A 25,320-nucleotide genomic window follows, 5' to 3' on the forward strand; every position below is an offset into this window, starting at 1 on the left:
GTAGTTCAAGAAGACCATCTTCTGAAGGGCAACACGAGTTGGGCAATAGGTGCTGGCCTAACCAGCCCACATCCCGTAGATCAATTTTTAAAAAATGGTTAAGGTCAATAAGTGCATCTTCACATGATATTCCCTACCCATCATAATCTCTCACTCTACTCAATGCACCACGCCCCAATCACTCACCCAGCAGCACTCAGGACTCACAACGAACATTCAGAGACACTACTACCTTGTCCCTCCATACAAACACCTACTATCGGTCCTAATGTTTACCCACCACTCGTTGTCTCCACATACTTCTTGTTATTTAGCTACAGTAGGCATATCACCCAAACATCGTTTGATACTGATGAAACCATCAATTCACCAGACACATGTTTCCGATATGATGTAGGCTTTAAACGACTTACTACAGAGCCAGTCTGTTACCCATTGATGAACTATCAGTGAACCGCAAGCTGACTCTGGACAAGGGTATTTATACAGCAGCACTAGGGGGAGGAGTCGTGGGCAGATCCAAGGGTGGAGCCCTGTACAAGCTCCTGAGCATTCCCAGAGCTACTCCCCCTAGTGGTCGGATAACACTACTGCGCTTACAAAGACATAGTGTGAATTATCATGTTACATTCACCACAGACACAACCACTGACATTCTACCCTCTCTCTTGCAGAACAAAGTGGAATGCATTAGGAGAGTTAGGGGACAAAGACATCTGCATCTCCTGAGCCTTATAGAGGAGATAGCCATCAACATCCTGGGCTGCCTTTGGTGTTATTGAGAACATTGTTCCTGCCTAAACTCCCAGCTCACCCACATTCTGTTAAACAAGGTGTGACCATGGACCCACCGCATCATCCTGTTCACCACATGAACCATCCCCTTCTGATTTTCTGAATTGCTGCCTGGCCAGAAAGCCCAGGAGGAACAGGGAGAACATTGCAACACTAATGAAGAAACTCTTTTTCCTGATTTAAAGACTCAAGTGTCACCAGCTCAGATATTGGCATTGCATGTATTTTGGAGTTTGGTATAGAGTTGGGTTAAGCACTCAGTGAATTACTGAGCATGAGTGGGCTGCAGTCACATTTCGGGTAAAGAATAGTTTGCTGGACGGCTTAGGTGAGCAACTGAGCTGTCAGATACTCTCATGTTATAACAAGGAGCATTGCTGTGTCTAGCTGCCAACTAGACAAAGTGTCTTGCAGACTGTTTCCCTGAGGCATCTTCTGCTCCAACTCCCTGACACATGGCAATGACAGCATGCAGATCTATAGCAGCCTCTGTGTGGCAGGTTACGTATATTAAATTCTTGAGATGCAGTTGGTGAAAGCACAGACCAAAGGTCAGTCTTTACTTGGTTTTAGATTATAATGGTTGCCCCTGGCAGTGGGCAGAGGTAATGTTTTCATCCCTGTTAATCTGTTTGTCTGTGAAGAATACGGGGTGGATTCTCCGATTTTGAGGCTATGTCTGGAGGAAGTGTCTGGTCTTAGCACCAAAATGTTGGCACCGCCCCCACACCGATGCTCTCTCCGGGGGGAGCTAGCAGCCACGCCACAGAAAGCCCCCGGCTTTACCTGCATATCCGGACGGAAAATGGCCGGGTCCGTGGCCGTGCATGTGCACGGCAGCGGCCTGCAGTGGTCACACCATACAACATGGTGCCGGCCACTGGTGGACCCGGCCTGCCAGATAGTGTCCCTCTGAAACCCCCTTCGCCACCACTGGACCACCCCCGAATGGATCCTCAACTTCCTGACTAATAGACCACGATCAGTAAGGATAAAAACAAAACCTCCTCCATGATAGTCCTCAATACTGGGGCCCCAGAAGGCTGCGTATTTAACCCCCTATTATACTCCTTATACACACATGACTGTGTGACAATATTTGGCTCCAACTCCATCTACAGGTTAGCTGATGGCACAACCATCAGTACAGGAGGGAGCTAGAGAACCTAGTGAAGTGGTGTAATGACAACAATCTCTCCCTCAACGTCAGCAAAACTAAGGAGCTGGTCATTGACATCAGGAATTAACGTATCATACACACCCCTGTCTGCATCAATGGTGCTGAGGTGGAGATGGTTGACAACTTCAAATTCCTAGCTGTGCACATCATCAACAATCTGACCTGGTGCACCCATGTTGACGCTATATTCAAGAAAACACAACAGTACCCTTACTTCCTCAGGAAACTAAGAAAATTTGGTATGTCCACATTGATTCTTACCAATTGTTTCTTGTGATCTTATGGTTACCAATTTTTTTAGATGCATCATAGAAAGCATCCTATTTGGCTGCATCACAGCCTGGTATGGCAACTGCTCGGCCCAACACCGAAAGAAATTACAGAGAGTTGTGAACACAGCCCAGTCCAGCACGCAAACCCACCTCCCATCCATTGACTCGGGAAAGCAGGCAGCATAATCAAAGACCCCTCCGACCCGGTTATTCCCTGTTCGAACCTCTTCCATCGGGTATAAAGTACAGAAGTCTGAGAACCATAAGACAATAAGACCATAATACAGTAGTCCCCCTTTATAACGCGGGTGTTGGGGTCCAAGACAGCCACCCGCGTTGCATCCGAGCCGCGGATATCCACGATGGGGGTTTTAAATTTATTTAAAAATCTATGCTAGCGCTTCCCATTGAGAGTCTACGGGGGGCGGGGGGAGAGGTCAGACCCCCGTAGACTCACAATGGGAAGCGCTAGCATAGATTTTTAAATACATTTAAAACCCCCATCGTGGATCTAATTAAAACAGTGTCAATTTCAGCGGCCGGAGAGGGAAGCTGCTCTCTCACTGAAACAATCAGCCGGCCGCTGAAATTGACACTGCCGGCTGCTCTCTCCCTCCAATCCAACTTTTAAGTTTTAATGTTTCTGATTGGAGGGAGAGAGCAGCCGGCAGTGTCAATTTCAGCGGCCGGCTGATTGTTTCAGTGAGAGAGCAGCTTCCCTCTCCGGATCAAAGTGAGCCGGCCGCTGAAATTGACACAATTGACAGTTGGGGTCCATAAGCCCCCCCGCGGTATATCGCGAACCGCGGTATTGCGGAGCGCGGTATAACGGTGACTACTGTACATAGGAGCAGAATTAGGCCACTCGGCCCATCGAGTTTGCGCCACCATTCAATCATGGCTGATATTTTCTCATCCCCATTCTCCTGCCTTCTCCCCATAACCCTTGATCCCCTTATTAATCAAGAACCTATCTATCTCTGCCTTAAAGACAGAGATAGATTTGGCCTCCACAGCCTTCTGTGGCAGAGTTCCACAGATTCACCCTCTGACTGAAGAAATTCCTCCTCCTCATCTCTGTTTTAAAGGATCGTCCCTTTAGTCTGAGATGGTGTCCTCTGGTTCTAGTTTTTCCTACAAGTGGAAACATCCTCTCCATGTCCACTCTATCCAGGCCTCACAGTACCCTATACGTTTCAATAAGATCCCCTCCTCATCCTTCTAAACTCCAACGGTGCAGCCCCGTTCCTCATATGACAAGTTCTTCATTCCAGGGATCATTCTTGTGAACATCCTCTGGACCCTTTCCAAGGCCCGCACATCCTTCCTTAAATACAGGACCCAAAACCGTTCACAATACTCAAATGGGGTCTGACCAGAGCCTTATACAGCCTCAGAAGTACATCCCTGGTCTTGTTTTCTAGCCCTCTTGGCATGAATGCTAACATTGCATTTGCCTTCTTAATTGCTGACTGAACCTGCACGTTAACCTTATGAGAATCATGAAGAAGGACTCCCGAGTCCCTTCATGCTTCTGATTTCCTTAGCATTTCCCCATTTAGAAAATAGTCTATGCTTAAATTACTCCTTCCAAAGTGCATAACCTCACACTTTTCCACATTGTATTTTGTTTTCCACTTCATTGCCCACTCTCCTAGCTTGTCCAAATCCTTCTGCAGACCCCTTGCTTCCTCAATACTACCTGTCCCTCTACAGATCTTTGTGTCATCTGCAAACTTAGCAACAGTGCCTTCAGTTCCTTCTTCCAGATCATTAATGTACATTGTGAAAAGTTGTGGTCCCAGGACAGACCCCTGAGGCACACCACTAGTCACTGGCTGCCATCCTGAAAAAGACCCCTTTATCCCCACTCTCTGCCTTCTGCCAGTCAGCCAATCCTCTATCCATGCCAGGATCTTACTCGTCGCACCATGGGCTTTCAACTTATTTAACAGTCTCCAATGCAGCACCTTGTCAAAGGCCTTCTGGAAATCTAAATAAATCACGAGCGGAATTCTCCGCAAGGCCTGATGCCGTTGTGAAACCCGGAGAGGTTCACGACAGCGTCGGAGGCCGCTCCTGGCCCCCTATCCCTCCCCCCCCCCCGGGGTGGCTAGGAGGGCCGTGCCGTAAATCTCGGCTGCCGGGCCTTGTCGCTGGCGTCAAGGCCCTGTGCGCCGGGAATGACGCGGCCGGCGCGCCTAATGACGTCAGCCGTGCATGCGCGGGTTGGCCGGCTCCAACCCGGGCATGCGCGGCTGACGTCACGACGGATGACGGCTCAAACCCGCGCATACTGGTTGCCGTCTTCCCCTCCGCTGCCCCGCAAGACGTGGCGGCTTGATCTTGCGGGGCAACGGAGGGGAAAGAGTGTGTCCCTTTGAGATGCCGGCTCGACAATCGGTGGGCACTGGTCGCGGGCCAGTCCCCTCCCGAGCACGGTCGTGGTGCTCATTCCCCTCTCCGCCCCCCACAAGTCACAAAACAGTTGTCGGAGCCATGTTCACGCCGGCAGCGACCAGGTGTGGTTGCCGCCGGCGTGAACCCGTCAGGAACGGCAGGCTCCTCGGGCCATCCGGGTCGGAGAATCGCGAGCTGCCGTGAAAAACGGTGGCCCGCGATTCTCCGAACGGCGTGTCGCAAAACGTGACACGCCATCTTGGGGGTGGGGGGGTGGGAAAATCACAGGGGGTGCCAGAGCGGCCCTCCCGCGATTCTCCCACCCGGCGTGGGAACGGAGAATCGCGCCCCACGTCCATTGGTTCTCCTTTGTCTGACTTCCTTGCTACCTCCTCAAAGAACTCTAACAGATTTGTCACACACAACCTCCCTTTGACAAAGCCGGGCTGACTCAGATCTATTTTACATGCACTTCCAAGTACTTTGCAATCTCATCTTTAATAACAGATTCTAAAATCTTACCAATGACCAAAGTCAGGATAACCGGCCTATAATTGTCTGTCTTCTGCCTTCCTCCCTTCTTAAACAGTGGTGTTACATTAGCCACTTTCCAGTCCTCTGGGACCCTTCCTCCAACCAGTGATTCTTGAAAGATCATCACCAATGCCTCCACAATTTCTTCAGCTATCTTCCTTAGGACCCTGGGGTGTAGTCTACCTTCAGAGCTTTCAGTTACCCCAGAACCTTCTCCTTAGTAATGGTCACTGCACTCACCTCTGTCCCCTAGTTCTCCTGGAGCTCTGACATCCCACTGGTGCCTTCCACCGTGAAGACTGATACAAAGAAACTATTCAGCTCTTCTGCCATTTTTTTGTTCCTATTTTTACTTCTCCAGCCACATTTACCCGTGGTCCAATGTCTATTTTTGTCTCTCTCTTACCTTTAATATATTGAAAGTCTCCCTATCTTCCTTTATATTACTAGTTAGCTTGCAATTATACTTCAGCTTCTCCCCACTTATTGTTTTTTTAGTTTCCTCTGCTCGCTTTTAAAGGCTTCCCAATCCTTTGGCTTCCCACTAATCCTCACCACTTTGTATGCTTTTTCTTTAGCTTTTATGCTGTCCTCTACCTCCCACATCAGCCATGGGTGCCTTGTCCTCCCCTTAGCATGTTTCCTCCTCCTTGGGATGAATTTCTGTTTTGCCTCCCTAATAACCCCCCAAAACTCCTGTCATTGCTGTCCCACTGTCTTCCCTGCTCGGCTCCTTTTCCAATCAACTCTGGCCAGCTCCTCCCTCATGTCTTTGTAGTTACCCTTATTTAATTGTAATACTGTCACATCTGATTGCAGCTTCTCCCTCTCAAACTGCAGGGTAAATTCTATCATATTGTGGTCACTGCTCCATCAGGGTTCCTTCACCTTAAGTTCCCTAATCAGGTCTGCCTCATTACACATCACCAAATCCAGAATTGCCTGTTCCCTAGTAGGTTCTGCCACAAGCTGCTCCAAAAAAAAATCTCTTAGTCATTCCACAAATTCCTTTTCTTGGGATCCACTACCAACCTGATTTACCCAGGCCACCTGTATATTGAAGTCCCCCATGATTATTGTAATATTGCCTTTTTTACGTGCCTTTTCTACCTCCTGATTTATTTTCTGCCCCACATCCTGACTACTGCTCGGGGGCCTGTACATAACTCCCATCAGGATCTTTTTACCTTTGCGATTCCATAACTCTACCCATAGAGATTCTATGCCTTCTGATCCTGTATCACTCCGTGCTACCGATTTAACGTCATTCCTTACAAACAATGCAACCCTTCCCCCTTTGTTCATCTTCCTGTACTTTCAATAGGACACATATCCTTGGATATTTAGATCCCAACCCCTTGCAGCCATGTCTCTGTGATGCCCACAACATTGTATCAGTGTGCCGCTAACAATTGCACACAAAGACGAGAGACATGTACAATCGAGGCTTTATTGCAGTGTGATGCTATTCCTCTGGCTGCAACTGTAGAATAGGATCTCAGTGACTCACACGCATATTTATACACTAGCTCCCTGTGGGCGGAGCTAGCCGCCAGGGGCTTACCGGAGGAACCTGTATTACAGGTACAGCCATACATCCCCCTACTGCAAGTACGTATATCTACAGTGGTTATATCACCACATTCACCCCCTGTAAAAAATGAGTCCGGCGGGGGTGACGTGTAACTATAATACAAAGGATGATATATTTACAAAAGGGTTCAAACAAAGAAAACCAAGAGTCCATCCGGTCAGCAGGTTACAGGTTGAGCCGAATCGGCGTTCGAACGTTCCGCTGTGATCGGCGTAGCTGTGGTGGTGACGTCGGCCCAGGCGGTGATGGCAAGGATGTTGCAGGTTCTGGCTGTGTTGGTGCTGGCTGCTGGCGGGATGACTCCGAGAGCGAGCCGAGATCTTCCGTGTCCTCCAGTGGGGGCAGGGGGACGAGGGATGGGCCTGGTGGGGACGAATACGGCGGCGCTGGGGAAAAGGAGGGTGGGGCGGGGGGGGGAAAGGGGCGTGGGCATGGGATCGGCACCTGAGGGAGCGGGACTGTGCCCTGGCAGCCGTCGGGGAACTCCACGTAGGCATACTGAGGGTTGGCGTGGAGAAGGCGTACTTTGTCCACCAGGGGTTCTGCCTTGTGGTGCCAGACAGGCCTACGGAGAAGGACTGGTACGGAGTCATGAAATGAAATGAAATGAAAATCGCTTATTGTCACGAGTAGACTTCAATGAAGTTACTGTGAAAAGCCCCTAGTCGCCACATTCCGGCGCCTGTCCGGGGAGGCTGGTACGGGAATTGAACCATGCTGCTGGCCTGCTTGAAAAGCCAGCGATTTAGCCCAGTGAGCTAAACCAGCCCCTAAATCGCTTATTGTCACAATTAGGCTTCTATGAAGTTACTGTGAAAAGCCCCTAGTCGCCACATTCCGGCGCCTGTCCGGGGAGGCTGGTACGGGAATCGAACCGTGCTGCTGGCCTGCTTGGTCTGCTTTAAAAGCCAGCGATTTAGCCTTGCGAGCTAAACCAGCCCCATGAGCCAAGTCGGGAGCGACACCTCGGATGTAGACTTCCTGGGGAAGGCAAAAAGACGTTCATGGGGTGTACTGTTAGTTGCGGTGCACAGTAGTGACTGAATGGATTGGAGCGCGTCAGCGAGGACCTGCTGCCAGCGAGCGGTTGCAGACGGTCAGGCTTGATCCTGATGTCCATGGTGTATGGAAAATCACACTGCAATAAATTGTGGCGCTAACAATTGCACACGAAGACGAGATACATGTACAATCGAGGCTTTATTGCAGTGTAATGCTATTCCTCCGGCTGCAACTGTAGAATAGGATCTCAGTGACTCACACGCATATTTATACACAAGCTCCCTGTGGGCGGAGCTAGCTGGCAGGGGCTTACCGGAGGAACCTGTATTACAGGTACAGCCATACATCCCCCTACTGCAAGTACGCATATCTAAAGTGGTTATCACCACAACCAGCCAATTTCAATGTGCACAACAAGCTCAATTACCTTGTTCTGTATACTGCACGCATTTAGGTACAACACCTTCAATCCTGAATTGACCACCTTCCCTTTCACACTCTCCTCAGTCACTGTACTCTGTACTATGGCCTTTTTTGATTTTTGATTATGGCTTCCCTGCCTTACACTTTCCCCCTTACTGCTTTTTGTTTCTAGCCCCTCCGACTTCCTGCGTCGGTTCCCAACCCCCTGCCACATTAATTTAAATGTTCCCCAATAGCATTAGCAAATCCCCCCCCCCCCCCCCCCCCCCCCCGGACATTGGTTCCAGTCCTGCCCAGGTGCAGGCCGTCTGCTTTGTACTCGTCACACCTCCCCCAGAACCAGTTCCAATCCCCCAGGAATTTGAATCCCTCTCTCTTGCACCATCTCCCGAGCCACACATTCATCCTATCTATCCTGACATTCCTAATCTGACTAGCTCGTGGCACTGGTAGCAATCCTGAGATTACTACCTTTGAGGTCCTACTTTTTAGTTTAACTCCTAACTCCCTGAATTCAGCTTGTAGGACCTCATCCCGTTTTTTTACCTATATCGTTGGTGCCTATGTGAACCATGGCAGCTGGCTGTTCACCCCCCCCCCCCCCCCCCCCCCCCCCCCCAGAATGTTCTGCAGCCGCTCCATGCCATCCTTGACCCTTGCACGAGGGAGGCAACATACCATCCTGGAGTCTTGATTGCGTCCGCAGTACCGTCTGTCTATTCACCTTATGATTGAGTCCCCTATCACTATAACCCTGCCATTCTTCTTCCTGCCCTCTTGCGCAGCAGAGCCAGCCACAGTGCCATGAACATGGCTGCTGCTGCCTTCCCCTGGTGGGCCATCTCCCTCAATAGTATCCAACAGAACACGCACTAACAGATTCAAAATCAACTTCTTCCCCGCTGTTGCCAGACTTCTGAATGACCCACCTTTGGACTGAACTGACCTCTCCACATATCTTCTCTACTGAGTAGCAGAACACTTCAAATGCTTCACCCGATGTCTATGTATTTACATTGTGTATCTATCATACGTCCTATGTTTTTCATGTATGGAACAATCTACCTGGATTGTACGCAGAACAATACTTTTCACTGTACCTCGGTACATGTGACAATAAATCTAAATCTAAATCTTATCTAATGTAAGTTCACAGACCTGTAACATTCTCTTTCATTTTCTCTCTTCCGATGTCACCTGACCTGATGAGTAATTCCAATATTTTCTATTTTAACCTCAGATTTCCATGGCTGGATTCTTCGATTTTGAGGCTATGTCCCCATGCCGGCGTGGGTACGATGGTGTTAAAACAGCCACCGATTCCCCGTTTGGCTGGGGGCTAGCAGCCGAGCAGCGTAGAGCACCCGGCTTTAGCTGCTGATATGGCTCAGAGAATTGTCGAGTCCCTGGCTGTGCATGCGCATGGTGGCGGCCGCTCGCGGACCTGGCCCCCCTCCTTTGGCCGGCTCAAACTCCCCGAACCCCCCCCCCCCCCTCAGTGCCTCCAGCCCCTGGCAAAGTCTCCCCTGCCTGCGGATTGGCCCTCCCCGGACTGTGGCAGCTGCCATACCAAGTTACCGAAGGATGAGTCCATGAGAAACCCATGCCATCAGGAACTCAGCCGGTTGGTCGTAAGCTTTGATTCTCCGGTCGATTGCCGAACGCGATTTCGCGTCAGCGACCGGGGAATCCCGCCTCCAGTGTCTGCACTCTACTGGTCATGTGTTTGGGGGATCGCCCGCTCTCTCTCCCTCCCTACTCTCTCCCCTCTGCTACAAGCCTCTCCTCTCAGCAAGCAGCCAGGGTGTGAAACCTACAGTAAATTAAAGATAATATACACAGAACATGTTGGAAATTCTTATTTTCACATTTCCCATTCAGAACTCTGCCACCACATCCCTTCCCCACTGTTCCGAACACACCTCCCTGTTACTATCAGGGTTAATGTGTATTAAATATTATGTTACTTACGTGCGGGACAAATCCTTTGGCAAGTTTCAAGAGTACGAAAGTTATTGTCATTTCCACCACAGCCGCCATAATTGAACGAAGTACATGTGCAGGTCACTTGACTGTGGAAATACCGCACAACTGTTTCTGAACAAGGTCCTGCCATTTTTGGTTGGTTACACAATTTGGGCACAACTGTAAAGAAACCATAGCTTTGAAACAAGCTAACCTTTTGCATTGAAAACTATTATTCCATTTAAAATAACTCAATTTAAAGAAAATGTGCAGAATTCTCCATTAGTGACGCCGAAATCGGGAAACGCGATCGAGTGGGAATAGATTCTGACACTGAAATCGCAACGGGAGCTTATTTGACGCCAAATCACGATTCTCCATCAGCTCGACAGTGGTGCCAATGCAGTCCGGAATGCATGTGCAGTAGACACCGTTTGCATTTCATTAGCAGGCCCAACCCGATACTTTCTGGGCCCTCCGCGATTCTCTGCCGCCGATGGTCTGAATTTGTGCGGTGCGGTTCATTTGTGTTTTTAGAAATTGTGAAACTAGCATCATGGCTGATGAGGGAGAGATACAGGAGCTAGGACACAGAAAGGAGCGACTGTGCGCTGCTGAGCCAGACACTGGTTGGGCTGGCTGGGGTGGGCAGGGCCCTGTGAGGTTCAGGGGAGGGGGGTGATAGAGGAACAGGCCGAGTGACCAGGGTGAGCCCCCACAGGACTGGGGCAGTGCCCAGGCATGGACCTCCATTACCGCAGCCTGAAAGTCAGCTATCTTCCTGCACACCCACTAACCCACTCGCCCTGGCCCCTGATTCTTCAGAGTGACACTGGCCTTTTTGGCCATGTGGCGGTCTTGGCTTGGGTGGCACACATTTTCGGAACCACCTCCTGCTGCTGCACGTGGTTGGACTCCTCCAACAGCACCTGCAGGTACTGGACGCTTGCCGAACCTTGGGGCTGCTCTCCTCATTGCCATTTTGCTGGCTGGGGTGGTGTGCATGAGAAGTGAAGTGTGTATATGTAGCTACAGCTTGTCAGCTTCCTGATTGTCAATTGCGAAACCGGTGAATCCGGCACCATTTATCATTAGAATCGATAGTGTTCCACGTGGTGCCGGTGCGAGTCCCTCAACAGTAGCGGAATCGGTCCAGGTGTAACGCCAGTTTTGCTGTCGTAAAAGTCAACGAACCCTGCACCGGCGCCAACACTTGAAATGAATGAAAATCGCTTACTGTCACGAGTAGACTTCAATTACGTTACTGTGAAAAGCCCCTAGTCGACACATTCCGGCACCTGTCCGGGGAGGCTGGTACGCGAATCGAACTGTGCTGCTGGCCTGCCTTAGTCTGCTTTAAAAGCCAGCTATTTAGCCCAGTGTGCTAAACCAGCCACTCTTAGTCTCAGAAATGGAGAAATGGAGAATCCCGCCCAATACAGTTTGAAATCATTACGCAATACCCTTTCGTGTAAGGTGACTTGTCTGTAAGTTATTATCATTTCAGTAACAGCAAGTTAGTCCCATGCTATTATTGTGTGGTCTTTGCATGGGTCAGGAAGACCTTGTGTCATGGCACCATTCTGGGTCGCAATTCCCCCCCCCTCCCCCCCCCCTTTGCCCTCCCTTCCCCTTCCCCCCCATCCTCGCCATCCTGCTACTTTCATACAGTGGTATAGGTTTTGGAAGGTGTGAAAAAACACATTGGAGGTTTGTGAACACTGGTGAGGAGTTGGGATCATTCTGACAGTGAAATGTTTTGACAGCTTTAAATGTCACTCTTAGATGCTGAATTGTAATGTAGATGTATTGTAACTGCAGTGATTCATCATGAGACTTTGTCCTGAGAAACTTAATTGACTATTACATTGATGAGCATCACTGACATGTTAAAATGCATTAGAGTACTTCTCCCAAATGGATAAAATTGGTACTGTTTATTCAAAACTATAGAAACTTTTGCTGGAAAATACCTCCGTAAGGATTGAGACTGCAAATTTAATGCTAGACGTATTTACTTTTAAAGTTAAAATGGCCTGATATTGAAAACTTGGGGGGAGAATTCCAACCACGTGCTCCACTCTATTGATTGATAGGCTATCTGTGTTGAAATGGAAAATTAATTGACTGTAGATTAGGAAGAAATATGATCTGGCTTTCAGAGTTAATTGAATCCATTTCCTATTTACATTTAATCTGATAGCTTGGTATATTATGAATGCTTGCATGTTTAAAAAGCCCTTGTACCATTTACCAAATCAGCGGCAGGATCCTCCAAACCTGGGCCGGATCGGAGAATCACCAGTGGGGGGGGGGGGGGGGGGGGGGGGGGGGGGCAGCACGACACATGCGGCGACGGTCCACCGATTCGCCGGTCACCGGATAATCAGTGCCATTGCCACCACTGTGGTCGGCGCGGCACCCCCCCGGCGATTCTCCATGCGGGATAGGCTGAGTGGCCGCCGAGATAGGCCGAGTGCCGCCGGCGCTGTTCACATGTGGTCCTACCCGGCGGGACCTCGGCATCCATCCTGTGGGGGGGGGGGGTCTGGTGCGGGGGGAGGGAGCTCCGTCCCTGGTGGCGGGGGGGGGGGGACCTCCACCGTGGCCTGGCTCATGATCAGGGCCTAGCGATTGGCAGGGCACCTCTCCTGGTGGTGGCCTCTTTTACTCCACGCTGAGCCCCTCTAGCTCTACGCCATGTTGCGTCGGGGCCAGTGCAGAAAAGGCAAGTAGTGCGCATGCACGATTTAGCGCCGGTCGCAGCGTGCATGTGCTGCCCGTTTGACGCCGGTATCGGCAGCTGGAGCTGCGTGAGTCACTCCAGTACCGTGCTGGCCGCCTGTAGGGTGCAGGATCGCTGCTCCTGTGGGCCTTTTGACGCCGTCGTAAAACACGACGGTGTTTACTACTGCGCCAACACTTAGCCTCAGGATCAGAGATTCCGGCCCCAAAGGTCTGTGTGCACAAATTGGCTGACAGTTTTAATAGGTTATCAAATGATTACCTTTGTTTAGTATGGTAAGTGAATAATGCATTTAATACAGGCTGAATTTCTGAGGGGATTAACATTTTTAAATGGCTATGAATGAGTGATTCTTTTAAATTTGAGATGTGACCGTAAGAAATAGGAGCAGAATAACAGTTCTATTAGTTTGCTATAACGTTACGTTTTTAAATATCCATTTCAAAAACATGAGGCAGGATTCTCCGTTCTTGAGACTGGAGCAGGATTCGTGGACTTCTATGACAGCAAAACTGCCGCTGCACCAGGACCGGTTCAGTGGCCATTGAGGGGCTAGCACCGCCGCCAAGTAGACCGATTTCAACGAAAAACGGTGTCTGATTAAGCAGGCCTTGATTGACACTCAGGAGTCTGACGAGCTGCAGCCACATATACAAACTGCAATCCCCACATACACTCATCCCAGCCAACAAGATGGCACTGGTTTAGTTGGAAGGACTTGTGGTACTAAGTTCACAGTAGGAAGTTGACGCCGTGTGCAGCTGCATGGCTGCCTTGAGGCTGCAGCAATGGTGTTCCATGCTCGTCCTCCCTGACCTCACAGCACACCTCCTGGCCACACCCCACTACTCCCCCCAGCCCTGGCAGAAACCCCCTGACCAGCGGCACAATTGTCAACACACAGTTGGCAATGTTGACACTTTCTGTACCCCCTCTCTCTCACCCTCAGCAGCCATATGCCGCCTGCTTCACAATTTTTGAAAGCACAAGTGAACCTCGTCATTGAGAATTCCCCCAGTGGAGGCGGAGAATTGCGGAGGCCTCGGAGAATACTGGGTCAGTCCCACTAATGATATGAAAATGGAGTTTACTGTACGGAGGGAGTGGAATGCATTGGCACCACTGTTGAGGCACCGGAGAATTCCAATTTGGCATTAATCCGACACCCTGAACAATTTTGATATCAAAACCGATTCTCCGCCAGACTCCTTTCCCGATTGCAGCATCGGCCAATGGAGAATCCCAACCATGGATTTAACAATAATCAGCAATGGTTTCATGGTCATCATTAGACTTTTAATTTCAGCTTTTTATTGAATTCAGATGTCACCATCTACCTTGGTGGCACTGTGACCCTGGCACTAACTCTCATTCAACACACACTGCTCTCCCCCACCCAGGGATGGCCCAATCATGCGTCTTGTCCTGTGTCTTGCAGGATCACCTGGCCATGAGGTGGAACCTACTCCAGGAGGAGATCAGTGAGGAGGAGAAGGACACGGACATGGATGGGAAACCTCATCCCGCCGCCGGAGACACCTGGAGCACCAGTCTGGTGACGACACCGACTATCCGTCACAGCTGTCTCCAAAACCCTCCACCATCCCAGAGTCACTCAGTTCAGTTCGGCATTATAGTGTGATGTACCATCAATTGGACTCGAGTCATGAAGAAGTTCCATATATCAAGCTTTAATCAACTAGTTGTGTGCCCGACAGTCGACTTACAGAGAAAGGCCGGCTGTCGGGTCCTACGGGTTCTTATACCCCGCTTCATAGGCGGGACTACTTGCCTCTCGGCCAATGGGGGATAAGTCACATGACTAGCCTCAACCAATCAGCAGAGAGGCACATGACCGACCTGAGCCAATGGCAGATAGGTACCTTAAACCTCCTAGTTATACCACCACATTCACCCCTTGTGGAGAAAGAAGCCGGGGGGGGGGGGGGGCAGGAGTAAGAAGGGGGGGAGGGCTGTTGGACTGGTGGTATGACTAGAGAGAATGAGGTGTACCGAGGTAAATGGCGGCTGGGCTGCCAACTGGCTCGCGACGACAAGATACAAGCTATGAACATTACATAATTAGAAATAAAAAATGAAAAACATGTGCAACTTGTACATTGGAACTCTGAATGACACAAGGAGTCCAATAAAAGTCCAGTGGAACATCAGATAGACGCGACCAGTCTGTCGGGCGCCCTCGATGTTCTGCTGGACCGTCGCAGCGGTGCCGGTGACGTCGGGCCGGTGGCCGTCCTTGACTCCGGAAGCGGCGGTCGTGATCCTGTGTCCGTACCCCTGGTCGGTGCTAGCGAAGCTGTGGCCGGGAGAGGGGGTTCCTGTGCGCTGGGTTGCTGGGGCGCCGGGGGGGGAGGGGGGGCGGGGGGCGGGGGGTGGGACTGGGCAGAGGGTGTTGATGTGTGGGGTTGGGGCCGCACGCCGGCGGGTGCCAGGTCCCAGAAGGAGACCGTGTCCTGCCGACCGTCGGGGTACTCCACGTACGCATACTGCGGGTTAGCGTGGAGTAACTGGACTCGTTCCACCAACGGGTCGGACTTGTGCACCCGCACATGCTTCCAGAGCAAGATGGGCCCGGGTGTGGCCAGCCAAGTCGGGAGTGGGGATCCGGAGGACGACTTCCTGGGGAAAACAAAAAGACGTTCATGAGGCGTTTAGTTTGTGGCAGTGCAGAGGAGAGAAACCGAATTGAATGGAGGGCGTCAGGGATGACCTCTTGCCAGTGGGAGATAGGGCGATCTCTGGACCGTAGGGCTAGTAGGATGGTCTTCCAGACTGTACCATTCTCCCGCTCGACCTGCCCGTTACCCCGAGAGTTATAACTGGTCGTCCTGCTAGAGGCAATGCCCCTGCTGAGCAGGAATTGACGCAGCTCGTCGCTCATAAAGGAGGACCCCCGGTCACTGCGGATGTACACAGGGTAACCAAACAGGGGGGAAATGGAGAGGAGGGCCTTGATGACGGTTGTCGTGGTCATGTCGGGGCAGGGGATGGCGAAAGGAAGTGGGAGAACTCGTCAATCACACTTAAGAAGTAGGTGTTGCGGTTGTTGGAAGGGAGGGGACCCTTGAAGTCCATACTAAGACGTTCAAAAGGGCGGGACGCCGTTACCAGATGCGCTTGCTCGGGGCGGTTTGCACTCTGCGCAAATGTGGCAATCCCTGGTCACGGTCCTGACCTCCTCAATGGAATAGGGCAGGTTGCAGGTCTTGATAAAGTGATAGAAGCGGGCTACCCATGGATGGCAGAGGTCCGCGTGGAGGGTGCGGAGGCGGTCAATCTGCGCGCTGGTGCAGGTACCGCGGGACAGGGCATCAGGAGGCTTGTTGAGCTTCCTAGGACGATACAAGATATCGTAGTTGTACATGGACAACTCGATCCGCTATCGCTAGATCTTGTCGTTCTTGATCTTGCCCCTCTGTGCATTGTTAAACATGAAGGCCACTGACCGCTGGTCTGTGACAAGGGTGAACCTCCTGCCGGCCAGATAGTGCCTCCAATATCGCACAGCTTCGACTATGGCCTGTGCCTCCTTTTCCACCGAGGAATGGCGGAGTTCGGAAGCGTGAAGGGTCCGGGGGAAGAAGGCCACGGGTCTGCCCGCTTGGTTGAGGGTGGCCGCCAGAGCTACGGCAGACGCATCGCTCTCGACCTGGAATGGGAGGGACTCGTCGGTAGCACGCATCGTGGCCTTTGCGATATCCGCTTTGATGCGGCTATAGGCGTGGCGGGCCTCCATCGACAGTGGAAAAGTGTTGGATTGGATGAGGGGGCGGGCTTTGTCGGCGTAGTTCGGGAACCACTGGGCGTAATAAGAGAAGAAGCCCAGACAGCGTTTAAGGGATTTGAGGGAGTTGGGGAGAGGGAGTTCCATCAGGGGGCGCATGCATTCGGGATCGGGGCCTATCACTCCGTTACTCACTACATAGCCGAGGATGGCTAGACGGTCGGTGCGAAACACGCACTTATCCTTATTATATGTGAGGTTAAGGAGTTTTGCGGTACGGAGGAATTTTTGGAGGTTGATGTCGTGGTCCTGCTGGTCGTGGCCGCAGATGGTGACGTTATCAAGATACGGGAAGGTCGCCCGTAAACCGTATTGGTCAACCATTCGGTCCATCTCCCATTGGAAGACCGAGACCCCATTTGTGACACCGAATGCAACCCTTAGAAAGTGATAGAGGCGCCCATCTGCCTCGAACGCGGTGTACTTTCGGTCACTCACGCGGAGGGGAAGCTGGTGATAGGCAGACTTAAGGTCCACCGTGGAGATGACTTTGTACTTTGCAATCCTGTTAACCAGGTCGGAAATATGAGGGAGAGGGTATGGGTCCAGCTGCGTAAACCTGTTGATGGTCTGACTGTAATCAATGACCATTCGGTTTTTCTCCCCAGTCCGAACTACCAGCACTCGGGCTCGCCAGGGACTGTTGCTGGCCTCGGTGACTCCTTCCTTAAGGAGCCTCTGAACCTCGGACCCGATGAAGGTCCGGTCCTGGCCACTGTATCGTCTGTTCCTAGTGGCGACGGGTTTGCAATCCGGGGTGAGGTTCGCAAACAAGGAAGGGGGGTCCACTTTGAGGGACGCGAGGCTGCAGACAGTAAGGGGTGGAATAGGGCCGCCGAATTTAAAAGTCAAGCTCTGCAGATTGCACTGGAAATCCAGTCCTAAGAGTGGAGTCCTAAGAGCAGAGGCGGGGATGGACGAGGAGTTTGTAATTTTTAAAACCCCTCCCCTAGACCGTGAGGTCCACTACGCAGCACCCGGTGATGTGGACGGAGTGCGAACCTGAGGCTGGAGCTATCTTATGCTTGACCGGGTGAACGGGGAGCGCGCAGCATCTTACCGTATCGGGATTGACAAAACTCTCTGTGCTCCCCGAGTCTAGTAGGCAGTTCGTTTCGTGTCCATTGAGAAGAATCTGTGTCGTCGGCGTGGAGAGTGTGCGTAGTCGCGACTGGTCGAGAGTCACTGCAGCGAGTCGTGGCAGGAGGTCTGGGTCGTCTTCGCTTGCGGAGTAGTCGCTGGTGGGGTCCTGTGTATTGGTCCAAAATGGCGGCGCCCATTGGCCGCACGTGGGGTCGGGGTCCCAAGATGGCGGCGCCCGGGACCCACACGTGGTGTCTGGGACCCAAAATGGCGGTGCCCGTGGGTCACTCGTGGTGGTTACAGGCAGGGGCAAAGAGGTCTGTGGATCGGCCGTGGTGGCCGGGAGCGGGGGCAGAGAGGCCTGTGTGCCGCGCGGGGCCCTGGAGGAGCGCGGGGGGGGGGGGGGGGGGGGGGGGCGATCTGTGGTCGCTGCACGGAACAGCAGTAATGAACTTTGATTGACAGGCCACTGAATAGTGACCTTTCTTACTGCAACTCTTACAGACTGCGGAGCGGGACAGACAGCGCAGGAGGGTGTGCTTGGCCAGGCCACAGAAGTAACAGCGGGGCCCCGTGAGCTTATCGGGGCACCCCGCAGTGCAGGCCTGGGGGGTGAGAGTTGGCGGGGGACAGGGGGTTGCGTGCCACGTTGCCCATGGGGCTGCCGCGTGGCCGGGGGCATATGCGCGGGCGATTCGGTCGGCAACCTCCAAAGAGGATGCGAGGGCCCATGCCTCAACAAGGCTTAAAGTGCCTTTTTCTAATAGTCGCTGGCGTATTGCAGAAGGTTGCATGTCTGCAATGAAGCCATCCCGAATTAACAGTTCCGTATGTTCTGCCGCAGTAACTTGCGGGCAGGCGCAGTTTCTCCCCAAGACAATGAGGGCCCGATAAAATTCATCAAGGGACTCACTGGGGAACTGCTGCCTTGTAGCCAGGAGATGCCGTGCGTAGACTTGGTGAACAGGACTGAGAAAATGTCCTTTCAGAAGGTCCATGGCCGCGTCATAGTCTTGTTCATCCTCAATCGTCGAGTAGACGGCGGTGCCCACGCACGAGTGGAGGATATGGAGTTTCTGCTCCTTGGTGGGTTGGCTGCCTGTGGTGGAGAGGTAGCTGTTGAAGCACGCCAGCCAATGTTTAAAAGTTGCTGACGCGTTTGTAGCATGCGGGCTGATGCGGAGGCAGTCTGGTTTGATCCGAAGCTCCATTTCAAAATTCTAGTTGATTAAATTGATGTACCATCAATTGGACTCGAGTCGTGAAGAAGTTCCATATATCAGGTTTTAATCAACTACTTGTGTGCCCGACAGTCGACTTACAGAGAAAGGCCGACTGCCGGGTCCTACGGGTTCTTATACCCCACCTCATAGGCGGGACTACTTGCCTCTCGGCCAATGGGTGAGCAGTCACATGACTAGCCTCAACCAATCAGCAGAGAGGCACATGACCGACCTGAGCCAATGGCAGATAGGTACCGTAAACCTCCTAGTTATACCACCACATAGTGAAGAGGTTCCTGGGGCACTCTCTGGTGCGCATCACACACGTGCAGCAGTACAGCAGGTGGAGGTAGAAACCCCCAAGTGGGGGAAGATCGGAGGGCGACCCGACCACAGTGATCAGCTGTCGTCCGGATGGGTTTCGGGCTTTAGGAAAGGACAGTCCCATGTACAGTGGAGATGCTGTTGCAGTGCCAGGAACTGCATGGGGGGGTGTTGCCGAGCGTTCAGTGTCTGCAGGTGCAACTTGAGGATTCAAAACGCCCGCAGGAGCAGGAAATGGTGTCAACCATGTGTGCCGCCCAGGTCAACGAGGCCTTGGGGGCAAAGGTTTTGTCTATGACTCAGGATGTCCAAGGCCTGGGATTCTCTGTGCGGGCAGTGGCCAAGGCCTAGGACAGGGCTGCCCACTCACAGTTAGACATGTATCAGGGCAACCTGGGCATTGCAATGGCGCTCATGAGTGTGGTCCAGTCACAGCATGCCAAATCTGAGGGCATCCGCGGCATTGCCGAGGTGCTGGCTGACATGGCACAGACCCAGAAGGAGGTGGCACAGTCGCAGCGTGATGTGGCACAGTCCCAGAGGGAAGTGGTCCACTCCCTGTACTCCATGGTCGTGAGTCTCCACATAGCAGCAGTAGCTGGCGGGGGAGCCAGAGGGAACAGCTCCACTTGCATCCCCGGCCCATGGAATAGGTCGGGGGCCATAGGACAGCCCGAGGTAAAAGGTGGTGATGGGGCCTGTACCAGTGACCCCCGCAACAACACAGTGCCTCGTACACCCCCCACCCCTCCCTGTTCTGATGCACCTGGTAGGCAGCGGGCAGAACATGGCAGCACCATACCAAGTGGGACACCCAGGCAGCAGCCGGGCCTATCCAGACCCGGTAGCCACAGAAGTCGCCCGCCAAAGGGGATCCAGGTCACATGGTGAGAATCACATCAGGCCAACTCCACTCCTGATATATCGGCTGGGGACCCACCTAGACTTGGCCTTAGGGCCTGTAAGGCCAGAAAGGTAGACACCAGTTAAGTTGGCACAGGCTAGGGGATAGTATAGCAATAGGGGCGAGAGCACAGATCTGTGTATACAATTCATTCAATACCTGTGCACAATGTTACAACCTGCCTTGGTGCTCTGTCAGAAGGGTATGAGGGATGGTATAGGCTGGTCTGGGGACGTAGGGGGCAGGGGGGGGTGTAGAGAGATGGGTGAACATTGAGGGTGGGCTTGGCCCAGGCATTGGAGTTCAGCCAGGGCTCCCCGCTGTGCTGTCTCCCCCCTCCCACTCGGCTCCCCCTGCACCCCTCCACCTCCGCCACCCCAGGGATTCGATGGGACCATGTGATGGAATGGCTAGCTTGCATTCAGGGATCACGCAGGTGTATGGTGGTAAGTGCTACCGTGGACAGAGGTCAGACATTGTCAAGTGATACAGACCACCAGAGCTCATAGCAGAGTGGGTTGTCATCATCCTCCATCCCATGGACCAGATTCACTGTTACTGCCAATCCAGGATCTGCACCCTGTAGCGAGGCAGGTAGGAATCATGGAGGGGGTTGCAAGGGCGGGGGAGTTGTGGAGGGAGGGTTTTCAGGGGAATGGCGTGATGGCCAGGGTGGGGGGTACATGGGGAGGGAATGTCCGTGCCACTGGCCACTCCTCCTAATCGTGAACCTGGAGGCGATAAGAGTGTCCCATGCACCTTGTCCAGGCGCACACATTGCGCAGCCTCCCATGCCTGCCGAGGCTTCATTTGCTGCCCATTCTCGCCATGCCCTCGCATCCACCTCGTTGGACGAGGCCTGGGGTTCACCCACATCCTGTAGCACGTCGCCCCTTTGCTGCGCGATGTTGTGCAGGACAGAGCAGGCCACCATTATGTTGGAGACTCTCGTCGCGCTACACTGGAGGGCCCCTCCAGAGCGGTCCATGCACCCTAAACCGCATCTTCAGGAGGCCGTAGGACCATTTCATCACGTCCCTGGTCGCTGCATGGGAATCGTTGCAGTCGGTCTCTGGCCTCTGGAAAAGCGTCATCAGCCACGATCGCAGAAGATAACCTCGGTCATCAAGGAGCCAACCCCTCACGAGGTCAAGAACCATTGAACGATGACAGCAAACCTCGCTGACGGAGCATCCTGGTGGGCTCGGTCCACATTGAAGTGAATGTATTGTGCTGACTGGGCATATAGGGCCTCTGCTACGGCATGGATGCACTTGTGCACCAAGGTCTGTGAGATCCCACTTGGCGCCTGGAAGGACCCCATTGAGTAAAGGTCCAGGGTGACCTTAACCTTGATGGTCACCGGGAGCGAGGGTCTTCCCCTATTCCTCCGTGATGCAAGGTGCACCATGATTTGGCAGATATACTGCACTATTCAATCAGAGTCTTCGACGGCATACCTGGACCGGCTGGTCCTCGAATGACAAGGGCTTCCGGTACACATGAGACATCATGAGGCACCTCCCTTGCAGCTCCTCCTCATCGACCTCTTGGGCGGCCAGTTCCTGATGCTCACCGGCTGCCTCCTAGTCCTCTGGTGCAGGCTCTGCTGCTGCAGTGTCCTCCTCCTAGAGTAGTTTCAGCTCGTAAGGCCTCAATGCATCCCACAGAGCTACGGCGACTATGATGAAGGCCACAATTCCTGGTTGTTGCAAAGTCCATTGTCTGCAGGGGTGAAAGTCTGACAGGTTTGCATGGTGCAAAACTCCATACCCAACCAGGTCCACCGGGTACACGGTGACCTCGGTCTGCACTGCAGTCCCTGCTCCGGCATTTTCCCTCCCCATCCCTAAACCCACTCCCGGCTGTTCCCCGACATTCTGCCCACCACACCCATGGCTCCGTCAGTGCCCGGCACCATGGGGGCCTCTGGCCCTGGCACCCATCCCTGCTATCATTGGACTGGTGGCTGGCAGGACGGTCTGCTACCCCTGTTGGGCGCCCTCCTGCAGGGGCTACTGTAGGCTGCGTGCTGCCCTGCCAGCGGGTGGTGGCCAGTTGGTGGCAAATGTTGGTGGGGAGAGTGGGGCTGGGCTGCATGGGGTGGGGGCACCCATGCCGATGTGACTCTGCACGACCAGGTGCCACGGTGGGCAGTCAGTAGGGTGCGCAGCAAGATGGCTGCCTTGCGGACCGTTAAAATGACGGTCCATGCCTGGACACCCTGGTCCCATGGAGGTGGGGGGGGGGGGGTCACCCCGACGCCATGGCCCTTCACCTGGTCACTTCTGTCAACCCCGGCTGCCTCCCCTGGGCTTGGCGGAAGCACCCCGGCACCACACCACCAGCCCCGCCAGCGGCAGGACCGGTAGCCTCTGTATGTCCCAACTTGTCTCTCTCCCTCATCAGCCATGTCGCCTATTTCCTGATTATTAAAACGGCAAGTGAAACTTGCCGTCGGTAATTCTCCCTGGTGGAGGCGGAGCTTCATAGAGAAACCAGAGAATACCGGGTCGGGCCCGCTAATGATAGCAAACAGAATTTACTGTAGGTGCGGAGGAGAACACATTGAGGCGCCGGAGCGTGGAAATCTGTGATGCGCCTGGCGCCCGCCATGATTTTTGACTTCATGCCTGATTCTCCGCCCAAACGTCTTTCCCAATTTTGGTGTCGGCCTACAGAGAATCCCAATCCTAATATTAACAGAAATCCACTCACATGAGAATTAATGCAGAAACGTGTATTGTGCTTCTAACTTTTAGTTCATAATCATCAGTTGCACAGTTCAGTTTTTCAACTATCCAAACCATTTAAAATAGTTCCAATAAGTGGAAACTCTCACTATTCCTGTTCTTAGAACAGTACAGCACAGAACAGGCCCTTCGGCCCTCAATGTTGTGCCGAGCCATGATCACCCTACTCATGATCACCACGTATCCACCCTATACCCGTAACCCAACAACCTCCCCCTTAGCCTTACTTTTTTTTATAAGGACACTACGGGCAATTTAGCATGGCCAATCCACCTAACCCGCACATCTTTGGACTGTGGGAGGAAACCGGAGCTGTTATGTTTTCTTTTTTCCGAATGAACATCCCCTTTTGGCAAAGCTGCACATTATTTAACAGGATGAGATGCTTCCACATATACTCACGGTGAACTCCACTGCAACGGTTTTCACAATCACTTACAGTCAAAAATCTGTTTTCATTACCGCCACAGCCACCATAACTGAATGGCTCGCAGGTCTCCGTGCTTCTATTGTAAAAAAAGCGAGGCATTGAGGCCCTGCAGTTTCCTGGACTTGGCAACGAATAGCAGAATTCTCGCTCATCTAGAAAAAATACATAATAACTGAGTCAGTAAACAATTAGCTTGGTGCCTAAAAACATAAATCAATGGAAAACCAAACCATTACTGACTGGTAAAAGTATAAGGTATAATTCAGGATGGTGGTGGCTGACATTTGCCATTGCAACATCAAATGTGTTATTACCGCCTCAGTCCACTGAACTAGGAAGAAGAAAGTCAGCCCGTTTCCCATTTCTGACCATGACCTATCATTCCTGATAGACAATGTTTATGTGCGTCAATTTTTGGTAAGGAGTAGATTAAATTTGCCATTATGCCGGCCTCTCCTATTGAATAATCCAACAACACATGAAAAACAGTTACTTAAGTGACGTACTCAAGGGGGATGGAGATGTGGAAAGCAGGGTGGCGTGTTGCCTCCCAGTTGCCAGAATCAAGGATGTCACTGGACAGCTGAATGACATTCTGAAGGGAGAGGGTGAACAGCCAGAGGCCGTGGTCAATATCGATACCAACATGATGGACAAAAAGAGGGATGATGTCCTGAAAGCAGAATATAGGTAGCTGGGAAGTAAATTAAAGAGCAGGATCTCAAAAGAAGTGATCTCAGGATTACTCTATGTACCAAGTACGAGCGAGATCAGGAATAGGAGAATAGACCAGATTGATGTGTGGCTAGAAAGATGATGTAGGAAGGCAAGATTTAGATTCCTGAGGCATTGGGGTCAATTCTGGCAAAGGTGGGGTGTGTACAAACTAGAAGCATTGCACTACAGCATGACTGGAAGCAATATCCTCACAGAGGTACTGCGGGGTAGTGTTTAAACTAGAGTGGCAGGGGTTGGGAACTGGAGCAGGGAGACACAAGAGGGGGAAACAAAGTTGGAAATGAAAGATTGAAAAGCAGAAAGCAAAAGTAGAAGACAGAGAAAACAAGGGCCAGCAGGTTTTTGGAGGAAGTGACAATGATAATTGATCAAGGTAGGGCAGTGGATGGCATCTGTATGGACTTCAATAAAACCTTTGACAAGCTCCCTCACGGCAGATTGCTACATCAGGCAAAGTCACATGGGATCATAGGTGAGCTGGCAACATAGATACAGAACTGGCTCGGTCATAGAAGACAGAGAGTAGCAATGGAAGGGTGCTTTTTTGCTGAGTGGAGGGCTGTGGTGTTCCACAGGGGTCAGTGCTGGGAACTTTGTTGTTCGTAATATATATAAATGATTTGGAGGAAAATGGTAAATTTGCGGAATACAAAGATTGGCGGAGTTGCAGATAGTGAAGAGGATTGTCAAAGGATACAGCAGGATATGGATCGATTAGAAACTTGGGCAGGTAAATGGCAGATGGAGTTTAATCAGGATAAATGCATTTTGGAAGCCCTAATACAAGTGGGAATTATATAGTAAATTGCAGAACCCTTCGGAGTATTGACAGGCAGAGAAATCTGGGCATACAGTTCCATAGATTACTGGAAGTGGCAAAGGTAGTCAAGAAGTCATGCTGAAGCTGCACAGAATCTTAGTTCAGCCACATTTGCAATATTGGGTACAATTCTGGTCGGCACACTACCAGGAGGATGTGGAGGTTTTGGATAGGGTATAGAAGAGGCTTACCAGAATGTTGCCTGGTCTGGAGGGTATTAGCTATGAGGAGAGGTTGAACAAACCCAGACTGTTTTCACTGGAACGAAGGAGTTTGAGGGATGACCTGTTGAAGTTTACAAAATTATGTGTGGCATGGACAGAGTGGAT

General features: G+C 51.9%; 1 protein-coding gene across 5 annotated transcripts in view; it reads right to left on the minus strand.

The window, feature by feature from the left end:
* The window catches only part of LOC119966225 (kunitz-type serine protease inhibitor-like), a 106,015-nt gene that overhangs the window by 30,888 nt on the left and 49,807 nt on the right, over nucleotides 1-25,320 (minus strand). For 3 of the 5 annotated variants that reach the window (XM_038797574.1, XM_038797572.1, XM_038797573.1), the window contains 2 exons: nucleotides 23,406-23,585; nucleotides 10,172-10,345 (listed from right to left, as the gene is read on the minus strand). In XM_038797574.1, the coding sequence (XP_038653502.1) occupies nucleotides 10,172-10,345; nucleotides 23,406-23,585 (354 nt within the window). The remainder of the gene's footprint in view (nucleotides 1-10,171; nucleotides 10,346-23,405; nucleotides 23,586-25,320) is intronic. The other 2 variants (XM_038797576.1, XM_038797575.1) reach the window with 1 other exon arrangement.

The sequence above is a fragment of the Scyliorhinus canicula genome, chromosome 5 (assembly GCF_902713615.1).
Source record: "Scyliorhinus canicula chromosome 5, sScyCan1.1, whole genome shotgun sequence".
In the NCBI taxonomy this organism is placed as follows: Eukaryota; Metazoa; Chordata; class Chondrichthyes; order Carcharhiniformes; family Scyliorhinidae; genus Scyliorhinus; species Scyliorhinus canicula.